At 31.1% G+C, this 25,203-nt stretch overlaps 2 protein-coding genes across 18 annotated transcripts in view; one reads left to right on the forward strand and one right to left on the reverse strand.

Moving 5' to 3' along the window:
* The window catches only part of LOC148613907 (uncharacterized), a 29,255-nt gene extending 18,248 nt beyond the window's left edge, over positions 1 to 11,007 (reverse strand). The window contains exons 1-7 of the mRNA XM_088587586.1: positions 10,800 to 11,007; positions 9,959 to 10,191; positions 9,596 to 9,757; positions 9,041 to 9,128; positions 8,533 to 8,650; positions 7,128 to 7,260; positions 1,623 to 1,766 (exon numbers count right to left, since the gene is read on the reverse strand). Of these exons, the coding sequence (XP_088443712.1) occupies positions 1,623 to 1,766; positions 7,128 to 7,260; positions 8,533 to 8,650; positions 9,041 to 9,128; positions 9,596 to 9,757; positions 9,959 to 10,154 (841 nt within the window). The 5' untranslated portion in view covers positions 10,155 to 10,191; positions 10,800 to 11,007. The remainder of the gene's footprint in view (positions 1 to 1,622; positions 1,767 to 7,127; positions 7,261 to 8,532; positions 8,651 to 9,040; positions 9,129 to 9,595; positions 9,758 to 9,958; positions 10,192 to 10,799) is intronic.
* Positions 11,008 to 13,549: 2,542 nt separating this feature from the next.
* Positions 13,550 to 25,203, forward strand: part of LOC148613908 (anoctamin-2-like) — a 48,150-nt gene continuing 36,496 nt past the window's right edge. For 11 of the 17 annotated variants that reach the window (XM_088587589.1, XM_088587602.1, XM_088587587.1 and 8 more), the window contains exons 1-2: positions 21,735 to 21,857; positions 24,177 to 24,314. In XM_088587589.1, the coding sequence (XP_088443715.1) occupies positions 24,203 to 24,314 (112 nt within the window). In that variant the 5' untranslated portion in view covers positions 21,735 to 21,857; positions 24,177 to 24,202. Of the gene's footprint in view, positions 13,619 to 16,473; positions 16,582 to 21,734; positions 21,858 to 24,176; positions 24,315 to 25,203 lie in introns of those variants that run through there. The other 6 variants (XM_088587596.1, XM_088587595.1, XM_088587601.1 and 3 more) reach the window with 3 other exon arrangements.

Here is a 25,203-nt window from a genome sequence, read left to right on the forward strand (position 1 = left end):
ATGGGTCTTTTTCAAAATTGGACAAAATATTATAAAGGTCGATTTAAGGGTATGGCCCCATTTTAACCGCCAATAGACAACAAAATACTAAATGCTATTTTAGTAAGATATTGGTAACACAGAATTTCATAAGAAACAAATTAAATTAAAAATTGTCAAAACTGAATGAGAAGTGAACCATCTATGTTAATTTTGAATAAAACCTATTTAATCCCTTTTGGCCGATTATTTTTAAAAAGCAACCTTGCTCTTGCAGCATGTTAAAAAATCTAAAAATTTCATGACATATGGTTCTTTACAACTAAACTTATTGTTTGGAAAAGAATAATTACCAACAATAAATTGACAATCGCAGCCTCATAAAACAACCACATTTTGTGTGGTTGTATTGAAACCCTTACTGTAAGTTAAACAAAAAATTACCATAATTATATTATCGTGAAAAATCAGGTTTGTTTAAATTGGAATGATAAAAAAAAATGTTATTTTTGACAGAAATGACAAATTCACAATAATTATGCATGAAATAATTTCTGAATTTACAGTATTTTAAAAAGAGACTCTTTTAAGTCATTATTCTGTTACAAGAAACAGAGCATCAGTGACAGCCTACATCTGCAGATAACCTGAAGCAGGAATCATTGAATCATATGGCTCAAAATCGTTTCATCAGAAATGAAAAATTTTGGAAACAGCGTATGAGTTAGGAAGTGATTGTATGAACTTAAAATAGACTGACAGCTTGTGAGAAAGAAAGTCACACATTCCCATCGTGAAACATATAGAATACCGACAGTTTTGAAGTCGAGACGGAAAATATCACAGCTAGCCTGACAGGGCTAGGTGTGATGTTGAGCTGAAACATTCTACACTGATGGTTTTTCTGTTTATTGGCAATATGCCAGTTGATGTTATGCAATATTGTCAATGGAAATCGCAAATATTCTTTAGTATTACAGCCATAGTTTGAAATAAGAAATTATTATGTAGTAGGGACAATGAGATAAAGTTGATGATAATACAACATCACCAAAATAAAGTAAATGAAATGTTATAAATAGCTCTTGTCTCTCATACACAAATTTAATGAGAATGGATATGGTTAATGTGTCAAAGAGACAACAATCTTGCTTGGAAATGTCTGCTCAAGGCCACTTCAATGAATGATGAGGAAACCCTCACACCACAGGGCAGGCCCTCAAAGCTTAGAATCATATAAGTCATTTAGTGTCGTTTATTGTAAAAATTTGACACAAGGTGAAACATGGATATGAAAGTGTAATATGACTATTTGCACCACCAGAATCAAGAAAATAGAAATAGATTTCCATATCATGTTGGTAAATTGAGTTATAATTTCACTGAAATGCACTGAAAAACAACATGTTCAAGGGCAGATAACTTTCTTAAAAATCTCATTTTCCCAACATTCTAATGAGAAAATTCTGAACAAATCCAGTGATGCAGAGATCAATTAGGTGCATTGTCATATAAAGAAATAATCCTTATGTGAAATTGTATTGTCAGGTCAGTGGGTTTTTGACATGCATGTTTCTGATTTTTTCCAATTTGCCTAATTTTTACATATACTTACACTTAAAAGCTATTACTTGTATACTTACTTGTTCCATCAGCACTCCAAGTCATGAAGTCCCTTAAAATTTCACATGTTGGTGAAGGTTTGAGTGGACTACAGTCCCCAATGCCAACAGAAGCTGCAGCTCCGTCTGTTGTTTCACGGATTACTACTTCAAAATGGGAAAAACCTGAAATAATCATTAACAAAAATTATTGTACTAATTTAACACTACCTGTAATTAATAAGTGTTAAGCTGGAAACATCATGAGGTAAGTATATCATAATATCTAAGTAGCTGTCTTTGTAAGAATTATGCCAAATCTGAAAGATATGATACACCCCAAAAAAGGCTACATAATTTTATTTTTGTAATTAAGATATTTTATGGGACTATACTATGAAATGTGTAATCATTCAGTAAAATCTGCCTGTTCATAAGAGATAATCAACATTGAAAATCCAATAGATTCTATTACATTTGTGTGTCATTTACATAGTTATCTCCCTTAATTTTGAAACCTACAGTGCATTCTATATTTTGTTATCTCCTAAGAACACGGGTTATATGAAAAACTGAATGTAAATTTCTGCTTACTGTGGCAATTCAAACAAAATATCAAAAATAAAAATATATAATTTTGCATGATTCTTAGCTGGAGTGCTACTTAAGTTTCTAGAAGTCTTTCTAATAGCAGGATTCTACTTTCGTTTGAATAAATTTCATTTTCTTATTCAAAATTAAAATCTTTTATTTCATACATAGTATTAATTGCATTAAAAGATAAGATAGCCTGAAATTGATAAAATGCTAATTTCATTGGATATCATAAATGATGTTTCACATGTTGATGAAATATACTTCTAGATATTTATATAAAGGCCATGCTTGTTATATCAAGAGCACATTATTGATCACTCTGAATAGCATATTTTCTATAAATTATTGAAAATAAAAAAAAAATATTATTAAGACACAATTATGAAATGTTTGATGAATAAATGAGTATAATATTATGAAATAGGAAATGACTGAGGAATTCGAATATCTGACAAATTAAACATTTGAAATACTTCAAGTGGAAAATCCTTTTTAAAATTAACATGTAATTATGAATGGCAAAAATGTGAGTAGCTTGGGCTTAATTGTTTTTTTATTGTGTCACATTGAGATAGCAGGGATTTAAGTAAAGGTGGCATTCGAATAAAAATGTCTACATGATCTATAAGAAACCTTAACTTTTAACATTAAATTTTCTCAGTCAACAAACCATGGTTACAGGAATATATGTATAAAATTGGCATGAGTTTGTGATGCAATGATGGTAATGCATCTGTATTCCAAACACAAGGGGTTTATTTTGAAATGAACTATTCAGAAAACTTAACATTAAACTTTAACATCAAATTTTTTAAGTCAACAGACCATGACTGCAGGGGTATATATGTAAAATTGGCATGAACTTGTAATGTAAGGATGGTAATGCATCTGTTCACCAAATATCATTGACCTAGCATAAGGGGTTCATGTTTTGATAAACTTGTCAGAAAACTTAAGGTTAAAATATAATTTTGTGGATGATCTCACTGGAAAAGCAAAACCTACCAGTAAGTCTTCCCTTCAGCTAAAAAAATTCAAAACGGGCCAAAAATGTGAGAGTCAAATTTTTGGGGTGTGACCTATTTGGCCCCATATATCTAAAATTCATAGGAAAAATCACAGACAGGAATTTTCATAAAGAATCTAATAAAAATAAAATATTTGCAGATTGGACCAAAAATTTAACAAGTAAATTTTTTTGGGCATAGCCCAGTTGTGTACCCCTTTAACTCAAAAATGGTTTACTAGTAATTTAGATTCGTCAACCCTGGAAAAATTTTTTAAGCAGAATTTCAATAGATTTGTATAAAAATAAACAACAGTAAGGTAGATGAAATGTCAGAATTTGTTGAATATGGCAGAACAAAAGATACTTTTGCAAACCAAAAAAATCTAGAAGAATAATCAAGGGAACCAAGGTTCTAGCGGAAATCAAAAGAATGTAATCCAGGGACGAAGACCAGACATGGAAAACAGACGTACACAACAAAGAACATAAAGTAACTAAAATAATACATAGAAAGTAATAAAAGTAAATGGCAACTCAGACTTCAATAAAAACTGGGAGCATGGACTAGGTGCACCGGTAGGGTAAGCATCCTCTGCTTTTCTAGAAACAACGGCCGAGTTGCTCAGAAAAAGCCAAGTCTGGGGTAGACAAAAGAGGGAAGGAAAACTATGGAAGTCATCAATCAATTAACTGTATCTTTGCTGATGGAAAAGGCTAGAAAAGCATTGTTCAAGATAAAAAAAGTCAGTAGGGCTAGATCATTCATGTCATTTATTAAAAAATTTGTTTGATACTTTAATTAGCCCCATTCTTTTGTACTGCAGTGAAGTCTGGGGTATAGATATTGATACATGTACTTTTAATAACTCAGTCGTAGAAAAATTCATTTAAAATTCATCAAGGAAATTCTTGGTGTACACTGCAAAGCTACAAACGCTGCATGTCGTTCTGAACTTGGACGACTCCCACTTCACTCAAAAATTTATGTTTTCCTGTGTCAAATTTTTAAATCATCTTCTTTCCTTAGAAAACACTTTGGTTTTTAAAATATTTCAAGCTACAGAAAACAATAACACTTGGACAAAGAAAATATATTCTATTATCAATAAACTTGGTTTTTTACACATAATCTATCAAAAATGTAGCTTTAAACCTATTTTATCAAATATAAAACAACGAATAACCGATCAATTTATGCAAGAGCAACATTCCCAAATCCAAAATTCAAATTAACTGACATTTTATCGAAATTTACACATTGGATACAAATGAGCAAGCTTTGTTGATATTTTATAAAAAAGATCAGAAAGATCCTCTCTTTGCAATATTAGAATCAGTAGCCATAATTTGGAAATAGAAAAAAGCCGTCATCTATCAATTCCTGCAAACGAGAGATTATGTAAAGTTTGCAACTCTGGGAAGGTTGAAGATGAATTACATTTTTTGCTTAAATGTGAAAAATACTCCAGAGTTAGAAGTCAATTTATATCCAAATTATCAAATATACTCAAAAAAGATATTGATTCTATTAATTACTACACACTGAAACAATGTATACTCAGTGATTCGTATACTATACTAAATATTATCACTAATTTTTTAGATATTATTTTTTCTATCAGAAAAATTTTTATTTCATAACAAATATCTCTTCTCATAACATTTGATTAATATTCTATTTACATGTATACTGCTACTATATATGTTACACTTTTATGTATCAATTATATGGGCCTTTGCCAATTATTGTAATTGTGTTTGTGCCAATAAAGAATAAAGAATTATTACCATCAAAACAAAGATCAGGATTTTCATGAGTAACATCTTCGGAGTCCTAATTTGTATGGGTACGAATCAAAATACAACACAACAGAGTTAAATGTATTTCAGATAGATGTCTGAGGAAGAATACTCTAAAACATGATGATCTGGCTGCAATTATCATCAGTAAGAAGAAGATATAGAACATCAACAACGGCAATAGCAGTGATAAACAAGAACAGATGTTGGAACTCTTTTGGGCATGTAAGCAGAATGGAACAAATATCAATTTCAAAAATGGCTATGAAATGAACACAAGTGGGAAAAAAGAAATAGAGACCAATCAAGAAACATGTCAGCAATCTGCAGAAAAGAAGATGAAAGCTAGAGTAAGCATGGGCAGACAAAAAGATAAAGAGTGCAATTCTCAGTGAAGGACTTCTCTTGTTTACAGTGTATTGAGAAACTCCTTTGGAAGTCCACCAAGTGGATACAAAATTAACTTTTTTGTCATTTACGATGACAAAAAACCAATCAAATCAAACGTTGTATATTCGGAGTAACAGACAAAATGGTTTATCTACATAAATATCGTATACACAAAACAGCATTTCTTGAGGTTTATATGAAACCAGTTAGGTGTAAAATTTTATTATAAAAGAATTACTTTGGAGTGTTGTGATAAATTATACATGCAAAACAATTGCTGCAAAATAATGACATAACTTAAAATAAGAAAAAAAAGGACTTGGATGAAAAATATTCAATTTGCACATTTGAAAAAGGGAGATAATTGAAATTTTCACAGGAAGAATAGAAGGAAGCAGACAATGTCCAGAAAAAAAATTGTTATGGGCAGGCACTTTTATTGTATATAAAAAAATAATGTTTAATACAAAACATTAAAAGAACTCCTAAGAGTGACTCTCCTGGTGAAAAGTGATTGCCAATATTTGTTGTGGAATGAAAGTAGCCCCTTTTTGGCTCATAATTCCTGAGATGTTCAATCATAACCCCAAAAATCCATCCCTGCAGCCCTTTTGTGGTGGGGGAATTTTGATCCATACATTTCTATTAAAATTATTGTCTGGAAACAAAATCATACAATCATAGAACTGCAAATTTATTTTTATAGTCATTTACAAATTAGAGTACAGCTTTGTAAATTGTATAACTGATAAGTTTTATACATGTAATGATTTATTTCTTTAATCAAATAAATCACTCATTAAGCATTAATGCAAAAAGATTATTGATCTGTGTTATGTAAACATCACAAACAGTAAAACAACATAATGTCATGGATACTCATTGTTTTAGGATAAATGATTTCACCACTCATTCCATTGTATTTAATTTATATGGAAGAGAATTACTTTGTTCCCATTATTTCCACAATTTTTTCTTGTTTGTGAAATAAGTCGAAATAAATTGGTCATAAAAATAAGTTGTTTCACAGAGTTGTGAATTCCATTGTCTAAAGAAATATCTACACTATAAGGGAAACCTATTTGAACCAGACCATGAATAATCCTAAAAACTGTCTAAATCAGACCATGAATCATCCTAGAAGCTGTCTAGTCCAGACCATGAATAATCGTAAAAACTGTCTTAACAAGACCATGTATGATCTTAAAAGCTGTCTAAACCAGACACTTTTTAAAGTCCCCTTACATCAATTCAAATGTGATTTGAAACCAGTCTGAATTTCCCCTGATCCTGCAACCCTCCTCTTTTTTATTTGGACATTGATATGTCCAATCTTACATATCAATATCCAAATGAAATAGAGGAGGGTTGCAGGATCAGAGAAAATTCTGATTAATTTGAAACTTCATAATACAAATACATGTCTAAAATTACTCGTTAATCACTTATAAAGTCTAAAAGGGATTCAGTTAAGACAGTTTTCACAGTATAATCTGCAAAAACTTCAAATTAAATTTTTGAACACATTCTAACTGCCAACACTTTGTTTTGCAGAAATCTCCACTTACATCAACTACTACAGGCCTGGGTTTCATGAAAAAAATCTAAAGTTGAGAATTCCCTCAAGTCCTGTGTATTTCCTCAAACCTTAAACTTCAAATGATTGGAATTGATCAAAATTGAGTTGAGAAAGGATTTGAGGAAAATCTCAATTTGAGATGTTTTATGAAACCGGACCCTGAATTTCTTACTTGAACACATTGGTTGAGGACTTTGTACAGGAGCTGAAACAAGGATTTTATCTTTGGGTTTGGCTAAGATAAACATGTTCTGTGCAATATCGTACTGAACAAATGGATCATACATCCAGTGTAGCATATTTTTCTGAAAAACAAAAATTATAAATGTGAAACTACTGTTTAGTTCTATTTGAGCAATCAAAATGCATTGACAGTATATTTATTGCAGAGTATTGAGTAAAAGTAAAAACAATAGCACAAAGTTGAATAAAAGCTTTACAAAGCCTAGGATTTTACCACACTTCAAGGCCTTGTTTAACTATTGTTTTCTAGTGTTTTCCCCTGAAATTTGTGAAGGCATGGCACTTAATGTATTTTGTTTTGTTTGTTTGTTGGGGTTTAACGTCCGAGCAGCAATATTTCAGCTATATTCAGACAACTTAATGTATTTTGAAGGCACTAAACCGTAACGAGATTGTTTAGGGGGCACCACACCTAAACATGAGGGGCAATTATTTTCCAAAACCTGCAATTAACAGTGTTCACCCTAGTTGGATGTTATAAAAGTGTTACAAATGGGTGTTAACACCACAGCATTATACATGTATGTTTCACTGCAAACTCAGGTAAAAAATAATACAAGTCAATCTAAAACTGAAAACTGGGTTTTTACAACTGAGGGCACATTGTGAAATTTATAATGAGGGCAAAATGGTGTTTGAAGATGAAGGCATGTTCAGTGCCATGCTAAATTGGTCTAGGGAAACTTCTATTTTCATTCCAAGTCACATCTAATTAAAGCTATAGGGATCACTCATTTGATTTCAAAAGTTGTGATTCCCTATCCTGAATCTTCTATATTTATGTTCTATTTTTTTTATTTTCTTCAAGTATTTTTCTTTTCTTTTTTTTTCTTTTAAAGTTTTGGCAAATACTGTGACATTTCTTTTTTTTCACCATTAATCTTGGTTTTGCCTTTATATAGCCTACCCCACTATTATATAGTAAGGGGTTATATAGGAATTTTCTTGTCCCTCTATGCCTGAATCTTGTATTAAGGGTATTCCTTCTGAATCATTCCATGGATATTTATGAAACTTTATATAAAGGTCAGAAATTATACGTACAAGTGATGAAGTAAGAAATTTATAGTCAGATGCTTGCAAGGAAAAATATCCATCTTTATGGTTTTACAAGAGGTGATGTCATGCAGTAAATCCACCTGTTTTCAAATTCAACCTACCTGGTAATTCAATTTGGAATGACGATGAAAATTTATACCTTGTCTTAAAAGCTAGACAGTGCCTTTTTTCAATTTTGTGTATGCAGCTCCATAATTTGATCTTTGCCCTGTCATCAACAATATCAGGTTAATCTTGATGACTTAATTAATAATATTTTTTGTCTACATTCATACCTCATCAAACTGAGGACTACCAAAAACAGCTTGAGGCCACATAATTCCCAGGTCTATAGGTCCATTTTCAAGAGTGATAGTGGGTAAAAACTTCTCATGATCTGTCTCAAAATGGTACCTTGAAAAAATTCACTTTTTCAATAATACATAATGACAAAGCATAAAAAATGACAAAAATCTCTTTAAAGTGTGTGTATGATGACAATTTCCAACCTAGGATTGATGGTAATAATTTAACAGCATGAATCTTTGGGTTCATTCATGTTATCCAACGATTTGAGGACACTTAGTCACATGAAGTATTGGACTAAGTACAAAATTTTCATCTTGCATCTCAATTGAAAGGTATATTTTGGGTGGTCAAGTTAAAACTAAAAAAAAACTGACATGGCTAATAGTTTAGAATCCATGAATGGATACACAAAGTTGTACATGTAAAAGGAATATGATCACAAAATAAAACAAAAACAAATATTTAAATCATTTTTATCTTTGATCTGCATCTCACCTGGTTGCTACTGGTTTGCCATTTTTCACAAAGGTAACAGTAGACATCTGTTTACCAAAGTATGTGACACAAACTCCAAAGACATCACCTGAAATGAAATATAGCAGTAACATGCATGTATTTCATTGCACATGTAAACAACACGTGGCATGTGTAGAGCAGATATAAAATATATTCCATTTTTTAAATCTTACTTTCTTGAATTTAGCAACAAATTTACAATGAAGCCAAACTTTATCATAACTGCATAGCAAAGTCAGGTTCAACACTGATGCATATACATGTAGAATCAAGCTTTTGGTAAATCATAATGGCAACTATATAATTATGATAATCAATGATATTTAATAATTATTGCTATGTAATTTACACTTTTTACTTCCTTGTAACTGCATATGTAAATAATTCAAATCTTCATCACAAGAAGATCAATACTTATTTTAGTAGAAATTAGCATTTAATTAAGATAATTGCAATAAAGTGCCTTCTTTTCCAAAATTTTGTCCCTGTTATCATAATATTTTAACTGATCACTGAAACTTTGGAAGTACATACCAATGCCAAATTTTTCACCATACGTGTTGGCTATTTCCTTGTGGGACGTGAAACACTTCCCTGTATCACTATGGTAACCAACTGTATTGTTCCAGTTCCCAGGGTGGGCATCTTCTTTGATATCAGGTCCTGCTATTCCAATTGTAACCTTACTTGTCTTTGCTGAAATGGTTAAAAAAAGTATAATCAGAATGAAACAAAATAAACAGTGGCACTGCACATGTGTCCAAAAGACAACTCAAGCAAAGAAGTATGAACACTGTAATTTCTCAAAAAGGTTTTCTGTATTATATTTAATAACATGTTTGCAATTGTTTAGTACATTGTATTCTAAATCTGTAAATAATTGTCATAAAGACTTACATAAAGACCGAATCTGTCCAAAGAAATAAGGGTTCTCAGGACTGAGAGGTTTCAGATACTGAAGGAAATTGCTTGTTTCTGAATACATCTTCAACTGAACATCACTAATATGGCCTGGCACTGGCTGCTGGTCATTGTAAATAATATCACCTGCACAACGATATAAACTTGAAGGTTCTATTTTTGACTGTTCCATTTTTAAGGTTGTTTAGGAATTAATGTACATGTAAGAGCTGAAACAAGAAAGACACAACATATTTGAACATAAATAAAATATTGACATCTGATAATTTCTAAATTATTATGAGTTTTAAGCATTTGAATAAAATTTTTATCATAGAACATTTTTCTTATACAAAAAGCTTTGGCAGTTAATACCTAGATTTATGAACAAATAAAAATGTGTTAAGATCCTAGCACTAGTACAATAGCCCTTAGAGGCAACTAAAACTGTTTTCTCTCTTCAGTGGTTTTCTTCAGCTGTGTTTGGTACTTATTCTACCCAGTAATCTGTTTTGTTTCTTAATGAGCACATGTGCACTTAACAAAATATATTGTTATTTACTTGTTGTTTATAGTTGTGTTTTTACAGTGTTCAAGAATTTTCTACATTTGTATTTTTAATTTGCATAAACCAAAGTTTAAAGAAAAAAGAAAATATTAAAAAAATCAGTGTGCTACTTAACTTAAAGTTTTAACCCACAGCTGTGTGCAAAGAAGTTAGAACTCCCTAAAAACCTTTCTGCCTGTGTGTCCTATGCATTTATTTCATAGATCTGATGAATATATGAATAATACAATAAACAATGAAACATGCTTTTTGTCAAGCATGTTTAGTTACCTTCCGCTTTATAATTTACTTTACAAAAGGTGGTCGGTGCTTGATGATACTTGGATTCCAGGCATACATATTGCCCAATCAAATTACGAATTCATGAATCAAAACACCACATAAAATTGATAAAAATCTTTTTCATTCATTGTTCCTGATTACTGTACATTTAGAATGAAATGAAATTGGAGAACTTAGAAATGTCTTGTTGCTACAACAACCGGAAGTAAGCATTAAAAAAGAGGAAATAATTCAAAAAAACAAAGTCGGTATGTCATCGTACTAAAACCCTGAGAACAATTCTTAAATGTTCCGTATCAGTTTCTTTTGATCATTTTGAAATGACCCAAACGTTCTAACGTTATGTGCGTTTTGTAAATTTAACATCTTTTTGCTGTTATATTTCGCTTTTTTAAAGATATTTTTACTTGATCGATTATGCTTGTTACTCAATTTGCTGAACTATAATCAGATATCTTTTTCTTTCTATACAAACTGGGAGGGTAATTTAAGTCCCTAATTATATAATACCACATAAAGAGTTTTAGAGTTGTTAACTTTATATATCTCCTATATACATTGGAATTATATGATTTTAAGGATGCATATGCTAGGTTGCGTCTCGCATATAAAATAGCTTATAACTATAAAACCACAAATTAACTGAACGAACCTCCGACCGACCGGCCAATCAACCAACAAAATTAACAAACACAGTTGGTTTTGTGCAAATCATAAAGCAGGACTATAATGAAAACTTCTCAATTGATGTTTTAGTGAGCAAGTGTAGAGACTGAAAAGTCCTATATATTTCTAACTATATTTCTAATCTTCCCAACTCAAGGCTCAATATTTGACCGCCTGTATTCGATATACTCGAGATGCCAAGTATTAATGTTCAACCAAATATATTTTGCTTACTGCTTAGGGACCAACTATCTAATTTTTGGAGGTGGGATCAAATTTTCTATCATGTCTTTACACTTCGAGAAAATTTGAGTTCTGCCTTTATATTTAATACATGTACAACAAAAATATTAGGGCAACAATGGACCCTGCCTTTTAATTTTTTTTCTTATGGCCTGCCCTGGCTTTTTAATTCTGGAAAATTTCAATCCTGCCTGTTTATTTCAAATGTGATTCACATAAACACATAATCATTTGGTACAGTGATGACCAATCCCCTCCGCAGACCTATAACCGCTTCCTGGTTAATACATATCACTCGCCGCTGGCTTGGATGGTGTGAATAAATCACAAGCCTCCAATGTATGCACATTACTCATTACAAATTCGCGAACTTGTTTCCGTTGTATTGTACTTATTTACATATAGAGGCGGGGTTAAATACTAAGTGTGTGAGTAGCCGGTGAAAAGAATTGAATAAAGCGAATATACCATCTGAAATTGTTTTTACAGATATGTTGTCGCTAATGCTTACACCACAATGTGTATTATTTAAGTATAAAAAATATGATGCTAGACATATGGAGCTAGGTGACGATATATTTTAACCTGGATATATATGTATTGTCTCAGTCTAATTAGTTATATGAGGTTGATATAACTTATTATTACTATTTGTGTGGTAATAATGTCTGACTGGTAAGATGTATTATTTAAAGACATGAACAAGAAGAGTGATATAATAATAATATTATTATAGAACTATCGAGGAGACGACATAAGTTTACTCTGCAAGCATAAATTTACACAGATTGTTGAAAACAGTAGGGGATGAGCTTTTTACCGAAGCTTTAAATTTAATGTGTCTTTCCTCCAGCGTCAAACGACGACTGTATTTAGATGGATGATAAAACTCGTCTTCGGTATCAAATTTACTATTTTTTGATATTTTCTTCTTTACTTTAGTTTTACCGATGCCAACTTTCAACAGGGCGAAGAATTGTTTAGCACAAGATACTTTAATATAATTCATTCGTTTCCTTTCTTTTTTTTTTTATAACCTGAAATGTTACTAACAAACTAGTCCGAACTAGGCACTCTAATATATTGTTCATATATTGAACAAAAAATATCTATATAATTTAACTGCATCAAATGATTTGTTGGTTTTGTTTTTTTTTACTTGTTTTTACTTTTGTTTCCATATGTTTTTATTTCGTTGTTTGTTTTGATTTGGTTGTTTTAAAATATATTGTAACAACTTTCAGGGACGCGTGGAAAGTGAGAATGTAAAGTCTCTGTGTAAATTTCCTGATTCACAGGCGCAGCGTATGCGACCAAAAATTGGCAAAATTTATTTTTCAGGAAAATTAACTTGACCTTTTACATAAATTCTATCCCGCTTCGCTCAGTATTTATTTCTATCTATGCCAGTCGGAAATACTAATACCCGCCCCATTATATTTTTTTATAACTTGAAACCATAGTAAACAGAACTAGTATAATCACGGAAATTTTTGTTTTTGTTTATATATATTTGTTTTTTTTTCAAATAAAAAAATCCACGGAAAATCCGTATTAACCAAAGGAAAATGAAACTCGCAGAAAAAAATGAGTCAAGAACTATGCATATAGAATCTCTGATTGAGTGTTAAAGTATTCTTTATCCAAACGTGAAAAAGTAGTTTACAACAAACTTCCCAGAATTTTAACTATCTATAAGAATAAAAAGTTTTTTTAAAGTATGTTTTATTCCTCTTATATCAAAATGCCTTTTAACTTTTTATGATGCCATGAGCGCTTCGTACTTTTTGCTATTGTCTCTTCGGAACTCCTCCAATCGGGTATACTCAATTGTTTTCATAGACTACAAAGCAAAGGTGCCGACAGGGCTTGGCTTCTGCCATTCAAAAGATTGTCAGGTAACTAATATTTTCTTTATAAAGAGAACAAACGCACGCAAAATTATTGATCAGTAATTGAGGTTATAAAGGAAAGGTTTTAGATGTACACGTGCAGGTACGCACCGCAAATCTGATCTCAAATTATTGAAATTTTAACGACATTCAATGACAGTGACACTGACAAGTTTAGAAAAAAAGTGTATTTTACTAACTCCCACTACAATAGTCAGTAGGTTGTTACAATCATTTTGTTTTGTCTTTCTGAAGTACACACATTATCTTGCATTCTAGCTTTTAAAGTTACTACAACAATTGTATTTCACATATATATATGACAATATGTTGACTCTGGCTGGCCAGGGTCAGATGTTGATGTACATGTTAGTAGCAAGCACCGCGAAGCCCTTGTGAGCTCTACCGTTAATATGTGTACTTTCTAAATTTCCCTTTAGGTTCCTCAATATACTAACAAAAAAAGTCCTGTCCCGGAAGAAATGAAAAGTTTCTTTTCATCAAACAAATAAAAAAATATAGGTTAAGATTCCGTTTCTGTAAAAAATAAATTCATCTTTCTGATAATTTTCAAGTCTTTTCTAATTTGTTTTACTTATTTAAAGAAGTGAATGTTATGTTTACAAAAACTTCGGGAAACATGTGGATGTACGGATGTGTATCTCTGCTGTTCGGCTGTTGCTGTTGTCAAGAACCTAACCTGCCTCGGAAAAAAATATAACTCCAATTATATTATCAAAATCGAAGCATAGCTTTTCTAAGATAGGAAAGGCAATCATTTTCTTGTTTAGAATTTGCAGCTGTCGTCTTAATTTTGTTTATGTCGCATGATAGGTGTAAAATATTCCAACCATCCATGGAGAACTGTAATATTTCCGGTATCTGTACAGATTGATCTGACAGGCCAAAACATGAAATGGATGTTGCTAGAGATGCCCATAAGGGATAAAAAATATAAAGTTTTGCAAAGTGCTGTAAAGTCATTGACCCTTTTGAGAACTTGGGGAAAGGCGGGTACATTTGTATGGGTTTTTTTGGGAGGGTAATGTTCAAGTTATTCATTTATTCAAAAAAGCTCACCTATTAATTAACAAGACAGATTTTCAAATAGAAATTTTTATATTTTGGCTTGTTGTCAGAAATTTACATGGCAAAGATTGCTGGAACCTCTAATTATCCTACGTGTAGGCAATGTCCATGTTAACTTCATATTAAAACATGGCATCCAATGATCTTCCCAGGGCCATGTAGTATCACATTGAGCTGATATATTTTTGACCTGGATGCTATCTGAAAGGACTTCCTGTAGGGTCCGTTACAAATTTGGTGCTATATTTTTTAGATGCAAGTTGCTATATTTAAATTCAGGGATTGCTAGGATGATATCTGTAAATCTTTAGGAGAACACTGACATTTACGTGTATCTTTAAAACATAAAACCTTTTAAATATACATGTATATAAATGCATTTTCCTTTAACATGTTAAATTTTAATCTGTTTATAACTCATGGTATTTTTGTTTCTTGGTTATAGTTGAAATGTGTCTATAAGAATAGCTGATGAATACTTAATGAATATAAGTGTAAAGTTTCCACATGATAAAATTTAAACATATACGTACATATGCACATACATTTACATTTTGCACATTATTGGTTCCAGATCTCATTCATAAGCAGGAGATTACGTGTAGGCTTTTTTAAAGTTTGAATTAGGGTCCTTTCTCAGTTCTGAAGATTATTTATCTAATGAAATGTTACTGTGGAAGTATTATTGTTTGTGGGATACCAATTTTTGTGGTTTTCGTGGGTTAGCTAAACCGTGAAATTTGGTTCTCAATGGAAGGAAAATATCATATTTGTTTGTATGATAGAGTTGTCAAATCCACGAATTCAAGAATCTATGAACTGATCATTTTCACCTGAACCACAAAAATCAGTACCCATGAATAAAAGAACTTTCACAATTGATGTTTGTTTGTTTGTTGGGGTTTAATGTCCTTCACAATTGATCTACATGTAGCTAATTATATGTCCATGACATACATGTACAGATGTACAACATGTTCAGTGTAGTTGAGCAATTCTTGTCTTGATCAGTCTGTGTATTTAAAAAAAAGTCTAATAATATGAACATATACAAAAATATAGTAAATGTACATACATTTCCATCATATTAATTAGAGTAAGATCTGTACTTTGGAACATTGTATACCATTAACCACTAATTATTTTTATTCATAATCACATTTTCACTGTATAAATGCTTAGTTCTCTGTAGTATTTTTCTATTCAAGGATAAGTCACATAAGGAATTACTGTAATATTTTTTATGTCCATGGAGAATTAACCTGTAATAAATTAAGTGTGCACCACAGGCATTTAGGTTATTTCAAATAAACAGAAAAAAAATATAAGACATTCCTTATAACTTAATTTTAGATTCAATCATTGAAAAAAGTTGATGACATCACAGTCACTTTACAAAATTTGGTCTATGAGATAATGGACAAACATGTTTATCCAATCAAAAAGCGTGATTTTTCTGAAATTAAAATTATTTTAGCAGAAATACATGTAAGAAAGTTTGAAGTTTTTCCAGCTTCAAAAGTATTTCTGATTTATTTCTGTAGGACTGCTTTAGTAGTAGTTGTATTGTTGTTTTGTACAAACCCTTGCTTTTCAATGCATTCAAAGATGTATTTTTTTAACTTTACTTGACATGAAGATATTCGAACATTTGGTATACATGTATCTTACCTGTCAGAACTGCTTACCCTATTTTATGCCATGTTATAGTTAACTTATGTGATTATCATTGTTTTACCTGTACATACATTGTACATTTTTCTCATAAGCAGGTGTTCCTCGATTATTGCACTGAAAATATTTGCAAGGCAAACAATACATAATGGCACAACCAGACAAAGATGATGTTAAACTTCACATGCTAGCAAATGAGCCTGATGGTGAGTTTTATTTTTTTTCATTTTTATTACAATTGTACTCGCCACATGAAGTGGTGAGGTATAATGTGATATCCTCTGAAAAGTTGTGTATCCATTTGTCTGTCCCCCAACGTTTTCCAGATGATAACTCGAGAACAGATCAATAAGTTTTTTTTTTGAATTTTGCACATTATATACAGGTTTTGTTCAATCTTCAGCAAATTCCAAATTGTAGTTTTCGAGTTAGACCAGTTGGGCCATTTTGAACATTTTGCCTTTCCCCTTCTTTCTCCATTACCTGGCAGGGAAACACTTAATGTTCCATTACTGGCCCCCCTTTTTTTTTTATTAAAAGAGCTTTTTACTTATTTATTTCTTTTTCTGTTGGATTTTTCAAATGTTTTTCAAAAGTTCAAATGATGTTACCAATGCTTGAGATGTTGAACAAAATAACAATTTATGTAGTCTGCTAGCCATAGTCAGTGAATCTTTCATGGATATTCATGAATGAATGTAAATGACTGAAAGAATATTATAGTGTTCCATTGGGTATTATTGTGGTATTTTTTTTAGACATTATTTAAAGGTAATACATGTTTCATCATGACATGTTACTTTTGTATCTATAAAATTTTCTATTTTTCTCTTTGATCATATTCATAATTCTTTTACAAAGAGAAAATACTTCAGAATCAATGCTGGAATTAACTGAACATCCTATATTCTAATTCCAAAGAACTTCTTTTTGTAAAAATCTTCTTGAAGTGACTTAAATGTAACAATGACAAAAAGATTGCTACATGTACTATTATTTACAAAATTACAGTTTACCATAATTTTGTACTTAATTGACTATGTTTGTGCCCTTCTTTTTAAATACCACTTCTTGTACATGCACACAAGTGGTCCAGCTAAAATACTGGGAGGAGCAAGTACAATATACATGTAGCTTGAAAAAGAGAGTGTGTTTTACATTTTGGGTAAAATTGTAGTTGAATGCTATTTTACATGTCATTTTAGTATTATTTTTTGTTCAGTAATGCATTGTAATGAAAGTAGAACTAAAATCACATGTTTTACATAAAAAAAGTTATACATGTACCAGTCTTCTGATGGCCAGAGGAGCACATCATAAAGAAGTAGTTCTGTCCCTTCCTGTTTTATGGTTACATTTTGTACATGTACTTCACTTATATACTTCTTTATTAATATTTAAAAAGAATAGAAGGTAATAGTATAATATTGTTATTTGTGTAAATTTGTCATTTCTTTCATAGCAGTTAGTAGTGGCATTATCAGTGAGGTTGATTAGTAATTCATGTACATAGATTTCTGTTTCTGCGACCAAGCACATGCTTTGGAACAATTACCTGTCTTTATCAAAACATTTTTTTTGTTTAATTTTAAGAAACTAATTGACAATCTTTTTTGAATAAATGCCTGATCTATTTTGCAAAACTTATATATAATGAGAATAGGTATTGTGAATATGTCAAGGAGACAACAACCCCACTGGGATGGAAATGACAGTCCAAGGCCACCCATTGGTCTTCAATGAACAATGAGGCAACCCTCACACTGCAGGGCAGGCTGCTGCTGGCTCTAAAACATCATTATACATATGTACAGTGAAAGAGTTGCCCATGTATATATTTTTTTTAAAAAGGGACCTTCAGTTTGTTTGACTGATACAATTGTATAGTTGATATAAACAATATTAATTGTAAGTAAATCTTCAATGTTTTCTTTGAGTCCTTATTACCTGGTTATTTTCATGATATTATACATTAATTTTATTCATCTATGCATAAAGTGGATGTAAATCATGTCAGGTTTCCTTTGAAAGTGATATGATTAAAGTTTTATGATATAAAGTAGTCATTAAAACAATGTTCAGTGTTCATGGTTATCAAACAAATCATCTACACGATTGTACTTATCTACATTTTGCAGTTGTCTTAGAAATTGTACATGTACATGTGTTTGAGATAAATGCTTGTACATGTACTTAATTTCATAAAATAGTGGACTTAGTTTTATCAAATGTTCCTTGAGGTCCAAACATAATGATAGCTGATTTACCATTAGGTCTGTATAGAGATATTTATCCTGCAATGAGGTTATTTGTTAAACGAATTAAGGTATACGGTTATTTTTTTGCTGTATCCGTACATTAGCAGGTTATCGACTTTTTGGCTCCTCCCACTCACATGATCGGTGGAACTACTTTTTTCTGGTATGCATAAATTAATCATGGCCGCCACCATAGATACGATATAAACAAATTGCGATTGCATATCCTGTTAATCTTTTTTTCGCTGTTTTGTTTCGTTTTCACTTTCTTTTTTGAGCTGAATGAAATAAAAGATTTTATGTAAACCAAATAATGATTTTGTTTGTATTTTTTTCACCGTCATATATATGGCAAATCCCAAATCTCGTTCAGATTTGATTAATTATCAGTTTGCAGACGACTTCCCCTGTCATTTCAGTCATGTCGGACTCCGAGCCAGAGTGTCCGTCACAATTTAACATAAACGGGTCCCCACTTAAAGAAATTGTAGCATTACAATATGATAAATTTCTTGAAGAGACAAATGACCAGGAAACTGTTATGTTCTTGGATTTATTACTGCCTAAACCCCAAGATAATGAATCAGAGGAACACTGCTTTATAGATCTGCCCATACAACTGCCTCCTCTTCTTCAAAAATCTCGAACAAATATTTCAAATCCCAAAGAAACTAGTGCACAAATTTCACATTTGAAATCTACTGCCATATACCAAACAGAAACAAGTCAGCTTCCACCTTCCTACGAAATTCAAAACTTAAATGTTCTTAAAATCGACTTTACAACATTCAAAATATTTGTATTTATTGTTCATTTTACTTATTTGTCTCATGGAATTAAATAAATTTTGATACAGTGCTTATTTTCTTCAAACAGCTTTGACGGATTATATGGTGCGGATTGAATTCCAATGTTTACTGAGTCATGCGCCATGCGTATTAATTTTTTTCTTCTGGTTTAATGATCGGGGCTTCTCAGGGGATATGCATTTTAAAATTTTATTTTAAAAATGTACACATGCACAAAACTATTAATATAACAGGATAAAAACAATATCGGTACATTGTCGAAAATTATTGAAGATATGTGTATTCGGCTTTGAACAGGGGAAATAGCTCGGCGGAGCCTCACATTTCCTACCCGTTCCGTCGCCTCATCACATATTTTCAATAATTTTCGACAATGTACCTATATTGTATATATATTTAAACTCCAAACTTTACAAGAATTATAGCATTGTGCTCTTAGCATAATCCAGATAGGGTAGCTGAGCACTTTTCCTGTTTGATGTGTCCGGAAAATTGGATGTTAAATTTAATTTACAGACTTAATAAATCCTGGAAAAAAATTATTTTCAGTCTGACTGAAAATAATCATATTAACATATTTAGATCTGGTGCTCTTGAAAATGCTTTTAAAATTAAACAATTTGTATTCAGTATAGGAAGAAAATGTATATGTTTAAAAAAAGCATTGATAAATAAAGATAATTTGAATTTCTTTATTAAGAGGCTAGCTCTAACTGTTTTCTTTTTGTTTTTTTTTCCTTAAATGTTATTGTATTTATTTCTTCCATTATATCATCTTTATACACTTGTATTTTTGTATTTTACATGGTTTAAAATGTAGTGGTCAAGCATATAAGTTGTCAAATTTGACAATACATATATGTACATGTAATAACCTAACTTGTTATAACAAGGTTATGGAATAGATAGGTGTCAGTTAGCCTCTGGCTCTTGTCAAAGGTTGTTATCTGAATTTATGTACATGTATCTATATAGTGCTAGACCCTCAGATAACATTATCAAAATGTACTTCAAATATTTTCTTAAGATATTACTTCCTGTCTTTTGCATTCAGTAAATGCTCAAATTAAATGTGCCGATGATTTGAAAATGGCAAGATATGATTAAAAATGATTAATCTTTGTTATTTATAACTTTTGTTTACCCTGACAAGAAGTAATTTATGCTGCAAATTTAGAAATTATTACATTCATTTTTTTTTCAAATTAAAAGAAAATTCAAATTTATTGACATTGTGAAAATTTATTGAAATTATGAAAATTTACGTTTCAGAAATGCTCCTATTTACATTATTAACATAAGTTTTTATTAATTAGATTGCAACCCAATGGTGTTATTGCAATATTAAGTTGCAGTAATTTCCAAATTTACAGTACATTTTTGTGAACTTGTTTTTTTTATAATCTGACATTGTTGTATATTTTAATATAGAAGAAAGCCTTGGACCTACATGTATGAATTTCAACCTAGCCTTTGCTGAAATTAAGTACAGATGAAAAAAAACAAATTTAGATTTGAATCCATGTTTATTGTTAAATGTATCAATGTAAAGTAATCATTTTTCACTATCTGCACTGGCTGTTCAACAGTATTATTATAATGGTGATATTACAGCAAGCTAGCAGTCATTACAGGTAATTGTTTCAGGTTAAAAATAATGGTCTGCCGTTTCCAAGGTTAATTTAAAAATGAACATATTGTATTTTACTTGTCTGGTTGACACTTTAGTTTTGATATATGTATCCAGTATTTTTGTGACATGGACAATAGCAGATGAAGTTAGTTTTTGTTTGTTTGTCAGTTATAAATTTTGTAATTTGATGATCTTAAAATGAGCAAGGTGTAAGTTACATGACAAAAACCAATGCTAATAAGTGAAATGTAAATCTTTGAGTTTGACATAAGATGTCTATATTGAATTCCATGTACATGTATGTGAATACCAGTAAACCAGTACCAAGAACTGCTTCATCTAATATCTAAACCAGGACGTTATATAACTGTACTGTATGGCTTCACAGAAAGATTTTGAGTGATCACATCTTAAATTTCCACTTGAACTTGAACAGAAGTTTTGAGAACAGAACAAAATATTAGAAAATAAGAGATGAAACTGCTTGGTTAAAATTCCCTTTTGTAAACATTAAAGAATGTATGTACATGTATTTATAAAATTATGTATTGTTTTATTGTACTGTTATGAACCTTTCATGAGCCTATATGCATTTTTCTGCAATGTTGTCAATTTACTATCAAACAGGTACATTCTATTTGTTTACCTGTGCTTTTTGACCTTTGAACTTACAATATCCACAAATATTTGGGAAAATGTAGTAAATCAGTATATATCTAGATAATCCTATTTTTGCATTGGATTTTATGGGTGGCTGGTTTTCCATTGATAAATGTCATCAGGTTTGTCAATTCATTTATCTTGCCAAGATTTTGAGAAAGTTTTAAACTTCAGGTATTTATTTTTCCTTTTTCTATCCAGTACACACTCAGGTACTAGTCTAGTACATTTACGATACATTACATTTATCCTTCAGTAACCACAGATCCTCCTCAAATACCAAAGTGTCATATTACATGTATATTCATTGATGTCATATATCAAATGAGGTCTACATCTCAAATTAATTTGTAATTATTTCTCAGACAAATACAGATACTCTGCATTATTTAAAATAGAAAGTACAGTACAGTACATAATTTTTCAGTATCAAAAATGATTTTTAATTGGTCTTTCTGACTCCCAAATTTAAGCTTGATACATGCAGTAAATCATGCATCCATCTTAAATTAAAATTCACATATGACAAGATTCAAGATACCACTTATATATCTCTTTTCTAATTGCATCACCTATCCCATACACCCACTACTATTTGCACTCTTACAACTAAAACCTAAGTGAAGAAATTATTTTTAAAAAGACACTGTACTATGAAACCATTACAGTTATTAAACCAGATAACTGAATTCTGTTTAAATGTTTAAAAACTTGCTCAAGGACATCCCACTCACTAATAACAATATTGAATATTATGTTGGTAATTTCATCTTAACATTTTTTTTAAAAGATATATAGAATACCTCGGATGAAGTCTTGTGGAAAACAATAATAACCTGGGTCTGTGTTTGGTTAGAATATCAATCACCTTTTAGTAGGAAGAGAAATATTTACAACTCAATCAAAATTAGGTCCATTAAAAGGTTAATAAATCTTTACAATATTTTATTTTATGATAAACTTTTAAGTACTTCTCCGTCTAAGAGTCCGGCAAAATGTATGTAAGGTGTGACACATGAAGGAAAAAATTGCGGAGATTTTTATTGCGTTAACCAATTAATCACACCTGATAACCACCAGAAATAACCATCAAAGTGTTTGTAAAATTTGCTTTTTTTAAGATAATGATAGATCAAATTTAGTGAAATGCACTACGGTAAAATGGCAGGAAAATTTTCCTGCACTCTTTCCCTAGATAAGCAGTCATAAAATATCTACTTCACAGATGCTTCAGGATAAATTTAAATAGCTTTTAGGTTATTTTCTAGATGAACTGAATATATTTTTGACACAAACAACTAAATTGGGGAAAATGATGTGCCACCCATTGCCTGATTCTTACACAGAATGGTACTTAAGTGTATATTTACTTCACATACATGTACATGTACATAACCATATCTTATGAATGGCTTATTTAATTCATATTTACATTGTACAATTGTTTCTCTGTACTGTTATTGCACAACTTGATCTTTCAATTTAATATCTCAGTAGAATAAGATGTTGTTTTGGGCCTGAATATATTGTATCTTAAGAAGGCTTTGAAAAGTTTTGAATTTAAATTTCTACCTGGATGAAAACATCCTCCTATGAAGATTTTCACTATTACATTTATTTTGGAGAGGATTACAGGGATCGACACTTAACAGTAGTTCGGCAGTCCTGTGCCATACTAATTTTGGAGAGGACTACTTGAAAACTGTTCATGGTAGTCCTATGGGCTATCTAAATTTTGCCTTATTTGTGATAAGGTCTAAGAACAGAACCTTCATTTTAGTCTAAGGACTACCTGTTTTGCCTCTGAAGTAGCCATATTGACCAACAAACAAATGAAGTTAGTGTCAAACCCTAGATTATGCCTTTCCAAGTTTGCATAAATCTTTCATTCATCTGTTACAAGTAGCAGGAAATATATCGTGGCCTTAAATGGATGTACATATTGACTTGTTACTAATCAGTCTATTTAAGAATCTGACCAAGTAAATTTATAAAATTTGAAAAATACTTGTCAAAAGTCCACATTTTCCACACACAAAGGTCCCATGTGCCAATTTTCACCTCCATTTAGTCTCTATCTGTTTTAAGGGAATGGGAAAACTTTTATACAAAGTAATAACATTTTCCATTTTGACAAAGTTGTCTGACCTTGAGCTGTTCTGTTTCAAGGTTCAATAAAATTACAGCTTATTTTTTTTTAAAGATAAGGCAAGTCTTAGCTCTATACCTAAGTTCTGATTGCACAAATGGAATACAATGTAGATCAAGTTTAAAAAACTGTCAAAGTTTTTAGACATTGTTTTCCACGCTGCCTGATTTTTACAATGATTAGTTCTTAATCATTCAAGTCTGAATAAAAAATAATTCACTGCTATTTTTAAATGAATCCTTGTGCATAGTATACATAATTATATATAGATATCAATGATTATTGTATTTAGTAGCAACACAAATGTAGAGAAAGACAATGGCTGGTAGTTCAGAACAACTATGGGAGAGGCCTCCATCAAGCCGATTCTCCTATGCCCAGATGTCTCGCTTCCCAGATTATATGGAAGCTAATAACCCTGTTGTCATAGGTATTTACTGTACATTGTAAATGTATAATTTCTGTATCATTTTATGACAGCTTTTGTTTGCTGTAGTTTTGCTTTATTACTTAGACCAGATCTGCTTTTGTATTGTACTGCAGTGAAATCTAGTTCCATGAACCTTTGGATCAGAATTTTTTGGATAAGGTAAAATTTTTAAGGACCCAAGAGTTACCAGTTATAAGGATCATTACCCATCTTTCATTTTGACATGATTGTACTGTCTAAGTCAGGACCATCGTGGTTTCCAACTTTCTGGTATTTATCCAGATATTTCCATTTCCTTTTGACTACTGCCTAGATTTTATCAGTTTTGTAATTTTGTTAATACCCTTCAATTAAAATGTACAAATTGCCAGGTTCAACTGGTGTCTAGAATTCTCAGGTATCATAATGACAGGTTTCACTGTACATGTATATATTAACTTTGATGGTAGGGTTCTTTGTTCCATTATTTTCTTTAATTGTTTACTTTAATGACTTACACCATTGACATGATTCACTTTATATCAGAAATTGGGTCTATGGCATTAATATATTCATGATTTTATCAATCCAAATTTTGATTTATGATTTTTAACATAGGTACTTGGGGGCAGGACCGAGTTTCTCGGCTCTCCCCCTTTTAAATCAGTAACCACCTTGGATATTTATGATTTTTAACATAGGTACTTGGGGGCAGGACCGAGTTTCTCGGCTCTCCCCCTTTTAAATCAGTAACCACCTTGGATATTTATGATTTTTAACATAGGTACTTGGGGGCAGGACCGAGTTTCTCGGCTCTCCCCCTTTTAAATCAGTAACCACCTTGGATAGTAAACAAACATTATTTATACTTGATGTATGTCATTTCCCCATAATTTAACACTATGATAAC

Source organism: Perna viridis, chromosome 6, assembly GCF_037379345.1.
Source record: "Perna viridis isolate PV_CMFRI_1.1 ecotype Kerala chromosome 6, ASM3737934v1, whole genome shotgun sequence".
In the NCBI taxonomy this organism is placed as follows: domain Eukaryota; kingdom Metazoa; phylum Mollusca; class Bivalvia; order Mytilida; family Mytilidae; genus Perna; species Perna viridis.